Source organism: Leptopilina heterotoma, unplaced genomic scaffold, assembly GCF_015476425.1.
Source record: "Leptopilina heterotoma isolate Lh14 unplaced genomic scaffold, ASM1547642v1 Lhet_146, whole genome shotgun sequence".
NCBI classification, from domain to species: Eukaryota; Metazoa; Arthropoda; class Insecta; order Hymenoptera; family Figitidae; genus Leptopilina; species Leptopilina heterotoma.
This window is the reverse complement of record NW_025110864.1, coordinates 1,042,098-1,062,837: the sequence shown is the minus strand read 5'-3', so window position 1 is coordinate 1,062,837 and position 20,740 is coordinate 1,042,098. Positions and strand designations below refer to the sequence as shown.

The following is a 20,740-nucleotide window of genomic DNA, read 5'->3' as shown; positions in this document are numbered from 1 at the left end:
TGTTTAATGTTGTGACGTATGATTCTAACTAAATTTTATTTTAGGTCAAAAAGTTCTGCTTACGTCAGGCAAAATCCGACGCTTTCCAACAATAATAATAATATGAAATTTAATTTAATAAATTTCGCCGTCAGGCGCCAATTAATTTTGAAGCTCAATTAATAAACTACTCGACTCTTTAATAAACCGACAAACAACACCTCTGAGACGCTCTCAATCGCCAGAGGAAATTCTGCCTGAACAAGTTGGCAAGCAGAAATGCCAACGACGAGACACGACTGGCACAACACTGGCTCGATACTGACTCACCCCAACGACGCTTCTCGATTTCTCTCTCACTGGCTTCTCGGCGGCTGTTTTCCTCAGGGATAACTAGGGAATAATCCAAAAGAAAAACAACTTCACTTCTCTTCACACTCTTTATTAATCCCTTTCTCGGCACGACACTCTAATTCCTTGACACACTCAAAATTCGACAAAAACTATAACACTTGACAAGTCTCTTAACACAATACTCTCTACACACCTCGTAGACCAACTTTCCTACATATCTCGTAGGTCACTATCTACACACGTCGTAGACCAACTTTCCTACATATCTCGTAGGTCACTATCTACACACGTCGTAGACCAACTTTCCTACATATCTCGTAGGTCACTATCTACACACGTCGTAGACCAACTGATTACAAAATGTCGGCGAAAAACTACCGGCACCTGTTTCTCGCTTTTCTCAACACGTGCTCGGCTTCTTCGTCTCTTCTTCTCTCTCGTTCCGATGGCCCTTCTCTCTCTATCTCTTTCTAATAGGCAGCGGCTCTGCCCTCTACCACTTTCTCTCCTACTAACTAGCCGCGCGACACACATTCACCACTGATAGTGGGTCACACGGCAGTTTCGACTTTCTAAATTACCATACCAATTAACGATCACGGTTCAGGGATAATTCCGACAGATGACATGACGATTCCGAATTTCGACAAAATAAAGAACGACAATTCACATCGTCACAATGTTTAATTACATTATAACAAATTTTGATTGTTTTTTTAACTCCTTCGCAGTACTGATTTAGTGTTAAGCCAGTTTTCTGCCAGTACTGATTTTAGAACTTTTCTAACTCCGACATAGTACTGATTCGGTTTTGGAGTCAGTATACTCCCAGTACTGATCGAGTTCCGAAAGTCAGTACCGACGGTCAGTACTGAGTCAGTACCATGTCGGTGTTTAACTCCGTCCTAACTCCGGACATTTCTACTTGGGTTGCAATTAAATATTCCGAATATTGCAAGTAAATATTTAATAAATTTTTAGGAAAGTTTCGGTGCTGTGGGGGATATTTTCTATCACATCGAAATGTGAATAACCCTTTCGTTCAGAGTCTAAAAATTATTTACCTCACACTCACATCCAACAGTGCAAAAATAGGAGAGGACGGGCAGGATAAAATTCCACAAATATTCGTGAGAATGCTGCCTCCTTATATACTTTTCAAGTTTCATGTTAGTTCCGAGAGAGTTTTAAGCAACACCTTCTATGGGGCGTTAAGCGAACTACATACTTACTACATGATAATTTCTGAAGCGTCAGTAAGTAATTGTATGTAGTTCGCTCAACGCTCCGTAGGAGGTGTTGCATCAAACTCTCTCGCAACTAACATGAAACTTGAAAAGTATATAAGGAGGCAGCATTCTCACAAATATTTGTGGAATTTTCTTCTGCCCGTCCTCTCCTATTTTTGCACTGATGGATGTGAGGTAAATAATTTTTAGACTCTGAACGAAAGGGTTATTCACATTTCGATGTGATAGAAAATAATAACCATTTCTATAAAATAATTAATTAAAAAATTAATATTTTTAATAATAATAAATAAAAGTAATAATAATAATTATTATTATTATTATTATTATTATTATTAAATAAATAAATTTATTATTTAATAAAATTTAATAAAAATTTTTTTTTTATTATTGGTTTTTTAATGGCAGCCAATAATGTGCAAATAATGGTTGCCAATTATTGGCATCGGCGTGGACATCCCACGATTTTACCATTAGTGGTCCATTATTAAGTGCCAATAATGGGACAATAATGGAATGGTGGCTCCCATTATTGGGCCATTAATGCGCCAATGGTTTTTTTCCCATTGGGTATTTAAACAAATAAAATAGCGAAAAAAGAAAAAAGTAGAGAAGAGCAATACATTTTGAAAATTTTTAAAAAGGAACTCAGAGAGGAAAAAATTTCAAAAAATGAAAATTTTAATAAGTAGGTCAAAAAAGAAATAATTACCTACATCTATATTATTAAGTATTAAATCTTTCGCTTTGCAGAAATGCATCTGTATAGGGGGTAGAAAAAGAATAACGATACGTATTAAGGTATTAGTCGCGCTGCTGGCTCTGGCCAAAAGTTTACCGGGCCGCTTACAAGAGTGGGGCAGTGAGAGTGAGAGAGACAGTTTAACTCCCCACTCTATTCGTTCGTATGAAATTTCATATAATTTAACTATTTTTTTACCTTTCTGTCAATATATTTATAGTTTGGTGCGGTCAAAAAATGTCATATTTTTTATGCATTTGTTTCATCTAATTGAATACTTTGGCAGTTTTATTTCAAAATCTGACGATTAGTCATCATATAAATAATTATTTAACAAATTTAATACATGCATTGAGTACTCTCTCCATGCAAAACGTATGAACTTTGAATTCATTTTTTGAAGCTTTGAAACGGTCAAAATTAATGAAATTGGTCTCATTCTGTAGATAAATACTTCAGGAATAAGTATGCAAAATTTGAAAAAAAAACTGACGAAAACCATTTTACGCGACTAATACCTTAAAAGAAAAAGGACATAAAATGAAGCAATAACTATATAAAAATGAAAATCAAGCCCTGAGAGAGAGAGAGAGAGAGAGAGAGAGAGAGAGAGAGAGAGAGAGAGAGAGAGAGAGAGAGAGAGAGAGAGAGAGAGAGAGAGAGAGGAAAGTAAAGCTGCTGCTGCATCTCTGAAAGCTGGTAAGTTTCGTTCTCTCTGAATGCGACAGATGAAGAGGGATTATTTATCTCTGCGTCAGAGTCGTAGTTTATGATTATGATCGTTATACTTTCCTTTTTTTGTGACTTATCCCGCTTAGAAAAAGCTAAGTTTAATTAAAAACTTCCATGTATTAAAAAAAATTTAAGTGAGTACTTAAGTGACGTTCTGCCTCGTTATACAATCATTTATAAGTCAGAACATTTCACCTGGATAATTAAATTGTATTATATACACTGCAAAAACAAGTGTCTCATTTTGAGACGTTTTGTCCCATATTTGAAACACATAAGATGTCTTAGTCCACATATTTGAAACAGATATGTGTCTTATTTTAAGACGTTTCAAAGTGTCTTACACATTTAGCAATGCATTTTGAGACACGAAATGTGTTTCGAGTATCCGTCTCACACTAAGAAGACGTTTTACGTGTCTTATACGCATTGAGTTACCTTTAATGTCTTAAAATGAGACACGAGATGAAATTAAATGTCTCAATATAAAACAGATTTTGTACCTCAATGGTTTAAACACTTAAAGCAACTCATTTTAAGACACGAGTGAGATACCAGTTTTTGCAGTGTACTTGTTATATACATGGTGTGGCTAAAGTATGGAACTTCTTAAATGTTTATTAAAATATGTATTTAAGTGCAAAATCTTTGAAAAAAAGTTGTTGAACTTGAAAAAATGTATTAACTTTAATACATTTTTTTAAGCCTAACAACTTTTGTTTAAAACATTTTGTCCAAAAATGTATTTTAAGAAATATTTAAGGGGTTTCATTCTTTTGCCACACCCTTTATGTACATATATATAGAACCTTATCCCGCAATTAATTTCCAACATATTGATTACATATTTCATCAACATAATTTCATTTATTCGTGCGGCGCTTTTATTCTATGCTCCACTAAACTGAAATATCACGTATTTTGTGTATCTCTGAGGATTTTAGGTGTAGGTGGAAAAAGCTTTTGTTCTTTTACATTCAGAAATGTCTCAGGTTCTCGTGAAGGTGGCACCAGGTGGAGATGAGGGTAGATTCGTATTTCTCTCTCTCTCTCTCTCTCTCTCTCTCTCTCTCTCTCTCTTAGGACTTTAGTTTGAAGAGACTTCCAACATAAACTTTATTCTCTCACAGAATAATCAAAATTATAATCTTTAATCTTTTTTTTACAGCTTTCGCGTTTTCCTTATTACCAAACAGATTGCTTTTTAGATACTGTCTTTTCCTCAGTAACGTTTTCATTCAAGTACACGGAGAGAGAAATCTAGCTTTAATAGTATGACACTACCTATACTAATTTCGCATGACTATAGTCACGCTTCAAACGCATGAATTCATACCCAAAAACCATGGGTTATTTTCCTTCTATTGGTACAAAAATCAATTGGTACATTTTGAAGATATTAATTGCTTTTTAAAATAACAAAATTAAAAAGTAAAAAAAATGTACTCCACAAATGAGATAAAATGCTAGAAAAGTACATTTCACTTGTTTTTACTTAAATTTACATTTGAAAATAGTGAAAATCACTGCAGAAGTTTTACGACTAAAAGTGTTGTAAAATATAATTACCACAATATTTCTAAGCAGCCTTAAAATTTTTTGCAACATCCGAAATTTTATTTACAAAGTAAAACAACAGTGTCAATATATTGCAGAAATATTATCTCAATATTGTAGTAAAATATTCCGAAACTTGCCCTACGATATTCAAAGAATATTCTAGCACTATAAAAAAATTCCATAGAACAATGTCTTTTTAAAGCCTGTTTCTTAACTTTATTTTTGCTTTTCTTAACAAAAATTGTTGGCACAAAACTAAATTAAACTTTTCTTTACAAAAGAAAAAAATAAAGTAGAATAAAAAAGAACAATGGAATAAGAAAATTTTTAGACCATTTTTTAGAATACGTTTAATTATAAATCTGCATTCTGATGACATTTAATATGGGGCATTCCAGGCCAAGTCGGAAATCATTTTGCTTTTGCATCTCAAATTATTTTAAACATTTTTTTTTCTTTTAGCTCTTTGAAATGAGCTACCTTGATTTTTTTCAAATTATTTTATAAAGCGGTTCAGGAGATACAGATTTTTGAAAAATGACGTTTTTTACGTAAATTTTTTTTAAATGCTTATAACTCGGTCAAAAATTGATCAAATTGGACGTTTTTATAATGAAAAGTTTTTTTTTTCACGCATAGTTTTTAATAAAAATATTTTTAAATAATTTACGATAAGATTTTAAAATTTTTAAAATAAAATTTCATTTTTAATAATGTATGTATTGATCAATTTTTTTCAAAATTTTTTGTAAGAAACTATAGCACTAAATTATCAATTTTTAAGCCTTGTCTGTTTGTGGGCAAACGATGGGATCTATTTATTTTAAAATTTTTTATTTTTATATACATAGTGAAAACGAAATGCCTAACTTGCCATTTGACCAAATCACAATTTTACACAGAAAGAAGGTTAAGTTTGGAGAGACTCAGTCTGAAAACACATTTGCTATGAAAAATTTGTGTGATTTTGTTAAATGACAAGTTAGGCATTTGGCCACCACTGTGTATATAAAAATTAAAAAATTAAAAATAAATAGATCCCATCGTTTGCCCACGATCGGCTCATTTGAAAGAGTACTAAAAGAAAAAAAATGTTTAAAAAAATTTGAGATGCAAAAGCAAAATGATTTCCGACTTGGCGTGGAATGCCCCATATATATATATATATATGTCGTAGGCAACTAGAAGAATCCGGCATTAAGCTTAATTCCTAGGCAATAAGCTTACTGCCGGCAATTAGACGAATACACGACGAAATCGTTCAGATTTGTCTATTTGCCTAGGCAGTAAGCTTAATGCCCGGCAGTAAGCTTATTGCCCGATGAAGATTCGGCAATTAGACGAATCACATTAGAATCCATTTGCAGTGCACAAACGTCTTATAAAAAATTAATTAAAAACAATAATAATAATAATAATAATAATAATAATTTGCAAAAAAATTTAAACTATAACTATTAGACGCAATTTTTCTTACGAGTTCATTGATACCAAAAACTCATTTTTCACCAAAATGTCAGTTAACTAAGTTTTTATATCACACGGCAGGCACTCTTATAAATATTTGTTATCATTGAGAAATATTTCTTGAGTCTAATAAATATTTTTTGACTCAAAAAGAAAAAAAATTCTTGGATGAAAAAAAATATTTCTTAGGAAAATATAAATTATTTATTTGACTCAGGAAATATTTTTTTTACTCAAAAAATATTTAATTCTGTCCAGAATTATTTAATTGATCCAAGAAATGTTTACTAGACTCAAGAAATATTTTTTTTACCCAAGAAATGTTTAATTCTGTCCAGAATGATTTATTATTATTATTATTATTATTATTATTGTTTTTAATTAATTTTTTATAGGACGTTTGTGCACTGCAAATGGATTCTAATGTGATTCGTCTAATTGCCGAATCTTCATCGGGCAATAAGCTTACTGCCGGGCATTAAGGGCATCCGGGAAATAATACTGGTTTCGTGATAGACATCTCATTTAAAAAGAAAAGAATATTTTGAGTCGGGATTTTTTGGTAAATATAGAGAAATGCTCTGGGACCAGCGGTCCTCTCGGATTTTAGAGAAATTTTGATAAATAATTATTGAAAAAAATTGTTTAAATATACGGAAAAAGGGGGTTTTGAACGGTTCAGTATAGACGTCTCATTTTGAGAGGATAAAAAATTTCGGGTTCATATTTGGAGGGGTGATAGAGGAAGACTCTCCGAGGAGCGGCCCTCTCCGTTTTTGCAATAATTTTGCGAGGAAATTATTTTATTAACGATTGAAAGTGGAGTATTTTGAGATTAATACATTTCCTCAGTTCGAGTCGCGACCACTTCCGAGAATTGGCGCCACCTCCTTGACCACTGACACATAGATCCACTTGTCTGTGTGCTCGCCGCCATATTGCCTCTCACTTTCGCCAAAAATCCAACTTTTGTAATTTCGTTTTTCAATATTTATTTCAAAAATTACTTGCAATTTTCGAGAATATTCTTTATCACCATGAATTCCCCTAATTATCATGATAAATCCGAACTAAATATCTCTAATTATTTAGGAGTGAGACGACACGCGGGAAAACACTTTTTGGGCTCAATTTTTCCCGGATGCCCTTAAGCTTATTGCCTAGGCAAATAGACAAATCTGAACGATTTCGTCGTGTATTCGTCTAATTGCCGGCAGTAAGCTTATTGCCTAGGAATTAAGCTTAATGCCTGATTCTTCTAGTTGCCTACGACATATATATATATGTATACATAACATTTTCTCCGTTTTTGGAGTATATCCAATTTCAATTTGAGATTTTAGTTTAAGATTAACGACAAACAATTGTTTGTTTTAGGGAGGATGAACACATAGTTGGCTCGTACCTGGAGATAGAAGATATTAACCTGGAAGACTACGGTGAATACACATGTGAAGTTAGTAATGGAGTCGACGATGAGATCACTTTACCAGCTCACGTCTATCGACAAGGTATAAAGACTTAATTTTATCAGGATCTCGTTTATTCTTTATTTTTTTTAATTCGCAATACGAAACAGTTCTCCTTTATTGCAAAAAAATTACAAGATTGACTAATTAATGTTTAACAAACTGAAGACTAATTTGTATACCCTACATTCAACCTCCTAAAGTCTGTACATTATAAAATCTCCCGTGCATAAATTTTGACCCGGTCCTGGTCGCGACCATATTATGGGAATCTAGCCAGGCCCTGACCGAAGCCACCACAATTTACTGATCCGAAGCCAGGCCGAAAATCAGGAACAATAATGTGAAAATTTCTGCACGTATATCCTGTTTTCATCATGATAAGCCAGCAAATGAATAAAATACCTAAATTTAATATGGACATACACATTCGCAAACATATTATATCAGGACTTTTTTTAGAAGCCATAATTAAAATGAATAATAAAAATATTTATTTTAATTATAATCTTTAATTCATCTTCTGTATTTTAGGCTGAAATGTTTTCCATTAAAAAGTTCAAATCAAGCCAAATTTTTACCTCGGAGCTTTTCACATTTATTTATGTACATATATATGTATATACTTTTCGAATGAAACTCTTTTAATCTCAAAACGTTTTATATTACAACTTTTTCAAATGCAGGTGCTTTTTCTCTCACTGAGAGACCTTTTGGACTGCAGCGGAACAACATATGAGATAGCAGCTCCACTATGGTTTTAGTGCGCTGCGATACAATTTTGGGCGCGTGACAGTCCAAAATGTTGGTGAGAAGCTCACCGAAGTAGTGGGGATGCCGTCATTGGTTTGCAGCTAATCAACTTTTGGACTGTCACGCGCCCAAAATTGTACCGCAGCAACCCAAAAGTATAGTCCTGTACCGTACCACCAAAATGGTCAGTAGTAGCCTATCGAAAGTCTGCTGCTGACCCAAAGGTCTCTCAGTGCTTAGAACTTCTTTTTCGCATTAATGTTATTGATTATTGATGTTATCGGCCAAAAATATTTTTTTTCTATTCTGTATCGAAAAAAAACAGTAACGTATTTTTTTCGATTTGCTTAACTGTCAAAATTTTCGACTTATGAATTTTCGAAATTTTGGACTTTTAATTGTGTATATAGGTCTATATTCAGTAGCTTACACTGTAAAAAAAGGGAGTTAAATTTTAACTCCCCAGGGGATTCTATAAAAGTCGCACCCATTGGGGAGTTAATGCCAGGGGAGTTAAATAAAGAGAGTTAAAACTTCACACCCAAATGCTAACTCCCCAAGGAATAAATAACTCGCGCGGGTGTTGATGAAGGGAGTTAGTAAATTAACTCTCTTTTGGAGTTGATTTTTTACTCGAAAAATTTCACTCCCGTGTCCGTTAACTCCCTAAATTTTTTACAATGTATAAGTCAGTCCCATTTCGGGACTTTTTGGAAAATCTTCTCTATATTATAAGGTATAAATAAATTTAAAAAAAATATTTAAAAAAATCCGGCCCAAAGTTAAACAAAATTAATTTGTTTATAAAAAAAAAAATTTTTATTAAAAAAATTTTTAAAAAAATTTTTTGTTTACAATTTTTAAAAGCCGAAAGAAAACTAAAACTTTTATTTCTTGACAACTTTTTCCTAAACTCAATATTTTCGGAGTTATAAGTTACTGAATATACACGGAAAGAAAAGGTCTGGAAGAGATATCCATAAAAATATTGTTGAGCAGAATATTGTTGTGTTATCCAATTCAATGGAAGAGACAACTTTCAGAATGGAAGCACATTCCATATTCAATGGATGAGGGACCCATATTATATTGTTGAATCAAATATGGATGTGACATCCATAGGCATGGTTGGGCTTACAATTCATGCTATGGATTTTCACATATGGCTGCCTCATCCATATAAACAAAAAAAAAACAAAAAAATGTCCCAATCAATCTATATTACACAGAAAAAAGTAAATCTTAATTTAAGATCAGTCTTAAATTCAGCACTGTCTGCTCGAATGTTGAATCATACAAAATCCATTGCTTAAATTCAGCATTGACTGTCTTAAAAATGTTGCGTCTTAATTTAAGACTGCTTTTCTGCCTTAAAATAAAACTTTCTTTGTATTGTCTAATAGTAAAATAATTTTGTCAATCCATTTGAGACTTGGATAACACTATACTTAGAATGTATGTTATGCTGATTTTTTAGAATATTATAGCATAATTTTTTAAAAATTGTATAGTCTTGTAAAGTTGGCACTACTTTTTTGAAAATTCAAAATTTGTACAAGATTTCTGGGCACTTTATCAATAGTTCTAGAGTTTTGTAACGATTTTTTAAAAAGTTCTATTGGTTAACAACAAAAAAAGCGAAATTGAAAAAACATAGTGCCAACTTTGCATAGCACTATTGTTTTTCCAAAAAACTGTTCTCACATAATATTCTGAAAAAGAATAAAGAGTTCTAAAGTTCTCTACCAAACAAACCTTATACACTGTAAAAAATTTAGGGAGTTAACGGTCACTGGAGTTGGGAGTGAAATTTTTCGAGTTAAAAATCAACTCCAAAAGGGAGTTAATTCTTAAATTAACTCTCTTTTGAAGTTAATTCTTATCTTTATACTGTGTAAATTTTAACTCCCTTCGGGTAAACTCCCAAATGGGTGCGATTTCTATAGAATCCCCTGGGGAGTTAAAATTTAACTCCCTTTTTTACAGTGTACACAATTATACATATATATAGAACTCTTTCCAACAATACTAGAACTCTGAATTTTAATATTTTTGAAATATTCAAAGTCTTGTACTTTTTTGGATTTTAAGTTTAGAGCAAAATGTGGATGCCAGAACTCTAAACAGAATTCTCAGAACTCTGAATTTTTAAATTTTGACATTTTTGGAAATTTCGAAAATCCAGTAAATTTTTGGACTTAGTGTTTAGTGCAAAATGTCATTAGAATTGCTTGTAGAATTCTCTAAGACATGACTTTTTTTATTTTGTAATAACAAAGTAAGAAATAAGGGGTTGTCGCGCAGGGAGGCGAAGCCCGTCTAGTATATTATAAATTATTATTATACTTCTCGTATAATTGTTATAAATAAATATAAAAATGTAAAACATATATAAAAACCTGCAAGGTAATTTTAATTCTAGTATAATATTATAAATATGTAAATGTTTTAAAATGAAAGAAGGGCAGGACATGTAAAAAGGGTTGAATACTGCTGAATTATTTTCAGTGGATGAACACAATTTTTTGGGGATTTTAAATTTGGTTTTGGAACGTCAGAATCCTATACTATATGTGACGGTCCACGAGAAAACAAGGCTTAGGTCCAAAAAATCAATTTTGATTTTTTTATGGTAATCGACAGATTTTATGTTGCTTTTTCAAATGCAAAAGTCAAAAGTTAAAAATATCAATTACTTTCGACAATATATCGTTTTAAAGATGGGTATGTTAAGCGTAGTTAACCTCAATCGTTGACTCTCCACGATAAAACACGGCTTAGGTCGAAAAAATCAATTTGAGTTTTTTATGGTAATCGACAGATTTTATGTTGCTTTTTCAAATGCAAAAGTCAGAAGTTAAAAATATCAATTACTTTCGACAATATATCGTTTTAAAGATGGGTATGTCAAGCGTAGTTAACTTCAATCGTAGTACTTCAATCGCTCGCCCTGTGAAATTCACGTTTGGGAGCTAAGCCTTGTTTTCTCGTGGACAGTCACATATAAGAAATCTCTAAACGAAAATCTCTCGAAATATCTCAAAGTATAGTAACGCCTATCCCATTGGTTGCTTTCACTCGTGAGCTATACTCAATTGGCTGAATTCATATTTTCTATCTTTGTCTTTTAAACACTTGAAATAGAGAGGTTCATTCACTATACGAACATATACTTACACATTAAAATAAAAGAAGTGTGCGTAAGAGGGCTATCTTCCCTTTATCCAAATCTTTTTCATCATCTTCGTCTTTCAAGTACTTAAAAAAAGAAAGTCTCAGTCTATTTCGGAAATACGTTCGTGAAAATCGTTATCTTAATTAACGCGATTCCTTCAGATATATTATTGACGTAATAAAGTGATTTAATCCAATTAAATAAATTATAAATTAATAAATTATTATTGATAAGAAATTATTTAGATAAATATAATTGTTAAATAAATTTAATTGAATTAATTTTTAAATGATTAAGTTTTATATATTTAATTTATGTAAATAATATTTATGTTTAATTTATTCTAATATAAAATATTTAAAATTGTTAAAATTAAATGTTAGAAAATGTTATGAAAGATTAAATTCAATATAAAAATTTTATACATATTTTAATAACTAATAAAATAATTAATTTTACTAATGTCTTTCATTGCAGATAATAAAACGTATATTTATCTGCTTCATCTAAGAAGTGTGTATTATCTATAAATTTAAAAAGATTAATTCTAAAAGAAATTAATTAAGAAATACATAAACCAACAGAGAAAAGAAGGTCAGAAGAAACTGACAACATTAATAATAAATAAAAGTGTTTGGTTATTAAAAGAATTTTATTATTATATAACGTTTTGAAATTAATAATAATTATATTATTGATTTAAAATAAAATATACGCTACAGTCAGAAATTGTCGGTACGAACGACGGGCGAGCTAAGAAAAATTGCTGCTGAAATTAAATTAACATAGTTTATTGTTACAAAATGATAGAAACTTGGTTCTTAGATTGTTTGAAAGCCTATTAAATTCCTTTGACTGATATATAAATAAATATTATTTTATATTTTTCAGAGATTTTATCACCTAAGATATTTAAAAAAAATTGATTAATTTTTCAATTTTCGTGTAATATGTTTGTGTGGCTGCAAAGTCTAGAAAAATGGGGAGCAAAATTAAAAACTCTTATAATATAACATAATCATTGTAGTCTCAGCTTTTATTTAAGTCATCTTTGAAATTTAAAATTTATTCAACAGTTTTTGAAATATCTAAAAAATATCCAAGTATGTTTTTCTAAAATTTGATTTGATTCCGAATCCTCTAAACTGAATGCATATTTTTCTCTTATATATGGTATAAAAATTAATACTCTTCACTTTAGAGGATTTTTCTCTCGCATATTATTTACTAATTACGATTATGAACTTATGAAGGAAAGTTAATTTGATGCACTGAATTAAATGTTTTTAATTAAATAAATATAATTAAAAACTAATAGTTAATTACTTACAATTATTAATATATTTTTTCCTTTATTTATTTCATTTGAATTCAATTTTTCTGACATTTGAACATCAAAAAATTGTTTTGTTCTATTATTAACCACCAAAGAATAAAAATAATATACATTAAATTGGAATATTTTCCTTTGGAGAAGAAATCTTTAGAGGATATTAGAAGAAGATTTTTTCTTTAACTATGAGATTACTCTTTTTAGGGTGCACGAAATTAGAAAAATTAATCAATTTTTTTTCAAAATGTCTTAGGAGATAAATCTCTCAAAAATATAAAATAATATTTATTTACATATCAGTCGACGCAGAATTTAATAGGCTTTCAAACATAATATTTTTAAACATATTTTTTGTTTATACCAAAACAGAAAATACATTATAATTAAATATAATTATTCAAATAAATAATACTTTTGAATGAAAGCAGTAGATATTTTCTATATATTGGGATTTAACTTATAAACTAATTTCAATTACAAAATCATCTAAAATTATTTTTGTATTTGAATTAAGTATAATGTTTTCTTAGTGAAGTAGCTATCATTTTCCAATAATAAACTATGTTAATTTAATTTCAGCAGCAATTTTTCTTAGCTCGCCCGTCGTTCGTACTGACAATTTATGACGGTATATTGTATTTTAAAATTTATTTATTATTAATTTTTTTATTATCCTACAATTTTTTGTTATAAATAATTATTAATAAGGGTGTCCAGCGGTCAGAGAAGTCAGGGAATTTTAATCAAAATCAGGAAATTTTTTTAAAATTTCATGAGAAATCGATTTTTTTTATTTTTTAAATTTTCAGCCGACCAGATACTTGAATGAGTGAATCACTTTCGTTTATTGGTTCTCTTTCATTTTTGAAATCATCATCAAAAGGCTTTTCTAATTTGGAAAACTTTGTGAAAATGATTTTAATTTTATCTTATGGGAACGCGGCTTTAAATCGTGGTTTTTTAATAAACAAATAATTAGATTATTTTATCTTTGTTTTTTTTTAGATTTTATGTGTGTAATACTTTGTTTACAACAAAAGAAGGTTTATAATGATGATAAATAAAGTGTTTAAGTTCACTATCATAATATTACGTTAATATCTACCAGCTCACATAATTTTTTTTGTTAAAGATTTGTTATAAAAAAGGGAAGGGAAGAGTCAAGGGAAAGTCAGGAAATTTTTTTCTTAGTACTTGCAGGACACCCTGAATTAATTATAAAATAAATGTATATGAGTATTTTATAAGTAAATAAAATTTATTTTTGAATAAATACCAAGAACCGTTTCGAAATTTTAGTTTCGTTTTAGTTCCTGATTTTCAGTTTCCGTCATTTTTAACTGATTTTCAGTTTAATTCCACTGATTCAAATCGCGAGAATAAAGTCATTGATTCTTAGACAAATTTCACTAATCTTAAGTAGGAATTTCACTGATTCTGATTTAGAGAGTAAATTTCAATAAAATTAGGCCTAATTTTTGATAATTTTGTTCGTATTACTTCATGTAATAAATGTTTTTTATAATAAACAAAATATGATCATTTATTTTATATAAATATGTCTATTTTTTATAAATTATGTTTAATTATTTGATTTTTTAATTATGTTTTGAAAATTAATTTTTCATCATCAAACTCGAAACACTGTTGGCGCGCGCAATTTGTCGTCTACTATCGGCTCAAAAAGAACAGGCCCCTGACTTTGAAAGCTCACAACGCAGGTAAAAAAAATCATAGAGAGTTAAGACAAAGTGTAATACGTAGCTTAATTATCTAGTCGTTCTTATACAAAATTTCATAATCAAAAAAAATTTTTTGTTTAAGTTATAGATTTTTAATTGAAAAAAATACGTGGTTTTTTTCATGATTTTGGGAATAGCCTACTTTGAAAGCATGTAGCTGATTTCAAGAATATCCAATCAACATACTGATTTTTTTCTATAATATTTATATCTTTCTTAAATATATAGTGGAGAATTTTTTTAATTTCTTTAATAACTTTCGGAGATTATTTAAATTAAAAATAAAAAGTTATATCTCTTGCGATCAGAAGCACAGATTTGAAATAAAATGCAAATTATGCATAAGTTTTTTCTTAGATAAAAACAATTTAAAAAAACTTGTAAAAAATTTTGTTTAATAATTATTTATGAAAATGTTTTTTGTTTTTTGCTTTATTACCCCATTAAAGCAAGGTGCAGTCGGACATGAAACCCTTTTGTCAACAGTAGAGAATTCTATAACAGTAGTAAACTACCGCACTTTTTTTTATATGATGCAATTGGCTGAATTCATATTTTCTATCTTTGTCTTTTAAACACTTGAAATAGAGAGGTTCATTCACTATACGAACATATACTTACACATTAAAAAAAGTAGTGTGCGTAAGAGGGCTATATTCCCTTTATCCAAATCTTTTTCATCATCTTCGTCTTTCAAGTACTTAAAAAAATAGTCTCAATCTATTTTGGAAATACATTTGTGAAAATCGTTATCTTAATTAACGAGATTCCTTTAGATATATTATTGACGTAATAAAGTGATTTAATCCAATTAAATAAATTAGGGGAGGGTAGGCTACATTGAACCGGGTATTTTATAAAGTCCAAGAACTAATAAAATTTTACTAATTTCGATCAGGTTTTTGTATCAAAATTAAGCTGAAGTACTCCTTTAGTTAATACACACGTTACAAACACAAATTATTATGATTAAATAATTAAATTTAATTTTTTTCTAACAAGTCACACTTTTCTTATTTTGAAGGATGTGTGTCTACATTGAACCACCTCTAATAAAACATTACAATTTACTTCAAAAATAATATTTCCACTTACACATTGTAAAAAATCTTATTTTCCACTCAAAAAAATAGAAAATTGTTATTTAATTGTTATTACTTGTTAATATAGGAGATTAATGTTAGGTAGGTAAAGTGACAGTTTGAGTTTATCTCGTTCACAATTGTGATGAAAGCATGTCTTCCAGTATTTTTCTTACTAATTAGTAGAGCAGACAATTTTACAACTCTTAAAATTGAAAATTCTTTGCTTTTTCGGGTGGTTCAATGATGCCGCACTCACTGTATTCACATGACATTCACAACAAAAATTGTTTATAATAAATTTGTGTAAGATTTAAAGTTCTTTATCACATCGGAATATTGAAGTTGACACCCTAAGCGAAATAAATCGCAAGTTTACTAATTTTTAAAACTTCCTATTTCAATAAAAAAACGTCATTATAATTCCACCAAATTTTTTGTTTTGTACGTGAAAAACAGTTTTTTTAGTTTTTCTTTGTAAATAATAAACCTACGTGCCCGAAATTTTTGGACATAGTTTGTTTCAGTAAAACTAACTTATATATTAAATAAGAAAAAATTTCACTCAGTCATTTCTCAGAAAATTGAAGTGGTTCACTGTTGACGCTGGTTCAATGTAGCCTACTCTCCCCTATAAATTAATAAATATGTGCTTTTAAAGGAAACTTATTTATATTTCATCGATTATTATTGATAAGAAATTATTTAGATAAATATAATTATTAAATAAATTTAATTGAATTAATTTTGAAATGATTAAGTTTTATATATTTACTTTATGTAAATAATATTAATATTTAATTTATTCTAATATAAAATATTTAAAATTGTTAAAATTAAATGTTAAAAAATGTTATGAAAGATTTAATTCAACATATGAATTTTATACATATTTTAATAACTAATAAAATAATTAATTCTACTAATGTCTTTCATTGCAGATAATAAAACGTATATTTATCTGCTTCATCTGAGAAGTGTGTATTATCTATAAATTTAAAAAGATTAATTCTAAAAGACATTATTAAAGAAATACATAAACCAACAGAGATAAGAAGGTCAGAACAAACTGACAACATTAATAATAAATAAAAGTGTTTGGTTATTAAAAGAATTTTATTATTATATAACCCCAATGGGAAAAAAACCATTGGCGCATTAATGGCCCAATAATGGGAGCCACCATTCCATTATTGTCCCATTATTGGCTGCCATTAAAAAACAAATAATAAAAGAAATGTTTTTTATTAAATTTTGTTAAATAATAAATTTATTTATTTAATAATTATTTTATTTATTATTATTATTATTATTATTATTTATTATTAAAAATATTAATTTTTTAATTAATTATTTTATAGAAATGGTTATTATTTTCTATCACATCGAAATGTGAATAACCCTTTCGTTCAGTGTCTAAAAATTATTTACCTCACATCCATCAGTGCAAAAATAGGAGAGGACGGCAGAATAAAATTCCACAAATATTCGTGAGAATGCTGCCTCCTTAAATACTTTTCAAGTTTCATGTTAGTTCCGAGAGAGTTTTAAGCAACACCTTCTATGGGGCGTTGAGCGAACTACATACTTACTACATGATAATTTCTGAAGCGTCAGTAAGTAATTGTATGTAGTTCGCTCAACGCTCCGTAGGAGGTGTTGCATCAAACTCTCTCGCAACTAACATGAAACTTGAAAAGTATATAAGGAGGCAGCATTCTCACAAATATTTGTGGAATTTTATTCTGCCCGTCCTCTCCTATTTTTGCACTGATGGATGTGAGGAAAATAATTTTAGACTCTGAACGAAAGGGTTATTCACATTTCGATGTGATAGAAAATAATAACCATTTCTATAAAATAATTAATTTAAAAATTTAATATTTTTAATAATAATAAATAAAAATAATAATAATAATAATTATTATTAATAAAATTGTTTAAGAACCGTTTTATAAGAATATTGATAATAATATTTAGAGGCCTTTTACAGTTTTAAAGATGTTCGTTTATTACAAATAAATTGCTATAAATTGCTACAAGTTTCGACTTAATTAAGTCCTCATCAGGCAAATTTTAAATCTTAAAACGAACATAAGCAAATGAAAAACACATCTTGTGTTCAATATATATATATATATATATATATATATATATATATATATATATATATATATATATATATATATATATATATATATATATACATATAAAAAAATATAAAATAATATATAAATAAAAATATAATATAATAAATATATAATATAATATAAATAATAATAATAAATATAATATATACCTATATATATATATATATATATATATATATGGGTGATTCTCCTGAAAGTGGGCAATTTCATGTCTTTGAATTATATCTTCTAAAAAACTTAACATTTGAATATTAACATTGGACAAACATATTATTTAATCATCACTTATTATACCCTTTATAAAAAACGATAATTTTTTAACACAAATTTAGTGGAAAACAACATTTAACAGCTGGAAAACAGCAATTCAATATGTCTTTACCTCTGAGTACCAAACTTTAAAGTACTATTACTTATAAAAAAAGAACTATCTTTAATTATTCAATAAATATTATGAAAGATTAACTCAAAAGCTTCAAATTTTTATCAATGAAATTTTTTAATACATCAATATAGTTATTGATAATTATTAAAATATAAGTGTCTTTAAAAATCTCCATGCTGGCACGACAAAGGATAAACGTGTATAAATAAACTATAAGACGTGCACTTTTTATATAAAAATCAATTGGAAATTAAAGAAAAAACATGTCACTTTTTAAATCTCCAAGAGAAATTGGAAAATAAATTATATTTTTCATATTTTTAAGAAAAAAAAATTTCAATATAAATATCAATAAAAAACGGATGAAAACTTACAGTTTGGTAGGACAAAAGTGTATACCTAGCCATTTTTTTATTTACTTTTGTTTAAAATATGTATTAATGGATTTCGTACAAATTTCCATTGTCGTGGAGTCCTTTGTCGTGTCAAAACATTTGCACGTGGTAGGTGCGAAACAAGTAAAAAGTGTGCCCGTGCCTAAAACTTTTTTTAAAATAGGTAATAAAGTTGAAATTTATCTAATCTTTTCACATATTTTTAAATATAATTTTAAAAATGATAAAAATAAATCATTTAATTCAATTAATAATTACTATATAGAAGAAATATGAATTTCAGTGCCCCTCGATGATACGCCTCTGATGAGGTTAGTTTTCCTGTTTACTTTTCACATCTCATTTCAATTACGCGAAAAGTGCTAATTACACGAAAACTAATGTTTATTAATAAATGTAATTTAAAATAAATATAGTTGATATGGATTGTCTAACATAAAAGAATAATTAAACAAACAGAAAAAAGCAAATGTCGAAAAAGAGCGACGTGAAAAAATTCAAAATAATCCTGGTGAAATTTAAATAATTTTAATATTATTTTTAAACTTTAAATAGTTTTGTAGCGTACCTACTTCAAATATAGTTTATTTAAATACCAATGAACAGTAATTAATAAAAGAAAGTTCAATTTTTAAACATTAAAAAAAAAATTTTATCAACTTAAAAGTGACCGGTTTTTGGAGAATCACCCATATATATATATATTAATATTAATTTATTATTAATACATATATATTTTTTTTATATATTTATTTATTCTTTTTTTTAATATAATGGTTTTTACCATGGATTTTTTTACCATCATGGTTTTTGGGAAATTTTTAAATTTTAACCTTTTGTTATATGATTATTAATGTGATTGAACACAAGATGTGTTTTTCATTTGCTTATGTTCGTTTTAAGATTTAAAATTTGCCTGATGAGGACTTAATTAAGTCGAAACTTGTAGCATTTTATAGCAATTTATTTGTAATAAACGAACATCTTTAAAACCGTAAAAGGCCTCTAAATATTATTATCAATAATTATTATTATTATATAAATAAATTCATTATTTAATAAAATTTAATAAAAAAATTTTTTTTTTATTATTGGTTTTTTAATGGCAGCCAATAATGTGCCAATAATGGTTGCCAATTATTGGCATCGGCGTGGACATCCCACGATTTTACCATTAGTGGTCCATTATTGGGTGCCAATAATAAACCAAGAGAAAACCAATGACTTCCAATATTGGGCCATTAATGCACCAATGGTAGACTAATGGCTATTTCCCATTGGGACGTTTTAAAATTAATAATAATTATATTATTGATTTAAAATAAATATACACTACAGTCAGTAATTGTCGGTACGAACGACGGGCGAGCTAAGAAAAATTGCTGCATTTTCCAATAATAAACTATGTTAATTTAATTTCAGCAGCAATTTTTCTTAGCTCGCCCGTCGTTCGTACTGACAATTTCTGACGGTATATTGTATTTTAAAATTTATTTATTATTAATTTTTTATTATCATACAATTTTTTGTTATAAATAAAATTATATTTATATTATAAAAAAGTTTAATAATAAATAATATATAAATAATTAATATATTAATAAGGGTGTCCAGCGGTCAGGGAAGTCAGGGAATTTTAATTAAAATCAGGAATTTTTTTTAAAATTTCATAAGAAATAGATTTTTTTTTTATTTTTTAAATTTTTAGCCGACCAGATACTTTAATGAGTGAATCACTTTCGTTTATTGGTTCTCTTTCATTTTTTAAATCATCATCAAAAGACTTTCTAATTTAAAAAACTTTGTGAAAATGATTTTAATTTTATCTCATGGGAACGCGGCTTTAGATCGTGGTTTTTCAATAAACAAATAATTAAATTATTTTATCTTTGTTTTTTTTTAGATTTTATGTGTGTAATACTTTGTTTACAACAAAAGAAGGTTTATAATGATGATAAATAAAGTGTTTAAGTTCACTATCATAATATTACGTTAATATCTACCAGCTCCCTTATTTTTTTTTGTATTTTAAAAGTAAATAAAATTTATTTTTGAATAAATACCAAGAACCGTTTCGAAATTGCTTCCTCATAGAGGAAGGATTGTATTAGCAAAATTTTTGATTGTGATTTTTTGACATATTTACAAACTTTTTTTCATTATACCTAATCT

The 20,740-nt window shown here is 28.3% G+C and overlaps 1 protein-coding gene across 1 annotated transcript in view; it reads left to right on the top strand.

Moving 5' to 3' along the window:
• LOC122498329 overlaps positions 1-20,740 on the top strand; it is a 171,964-nt gene that overhangs the window by 113,750 nt on the left and 37,474 nt on the right. The window contains exon 3 of the mRNA XM_043606014.1: positions 7,462-7,595. Within this exon, the coding sequence (XP_043461949.1) occupies positions 7,462-7,595 (134 nt within the window). The remainder of the gene's footprint in view (positions 1-7,461; positions 7,596-20,740) is intronic.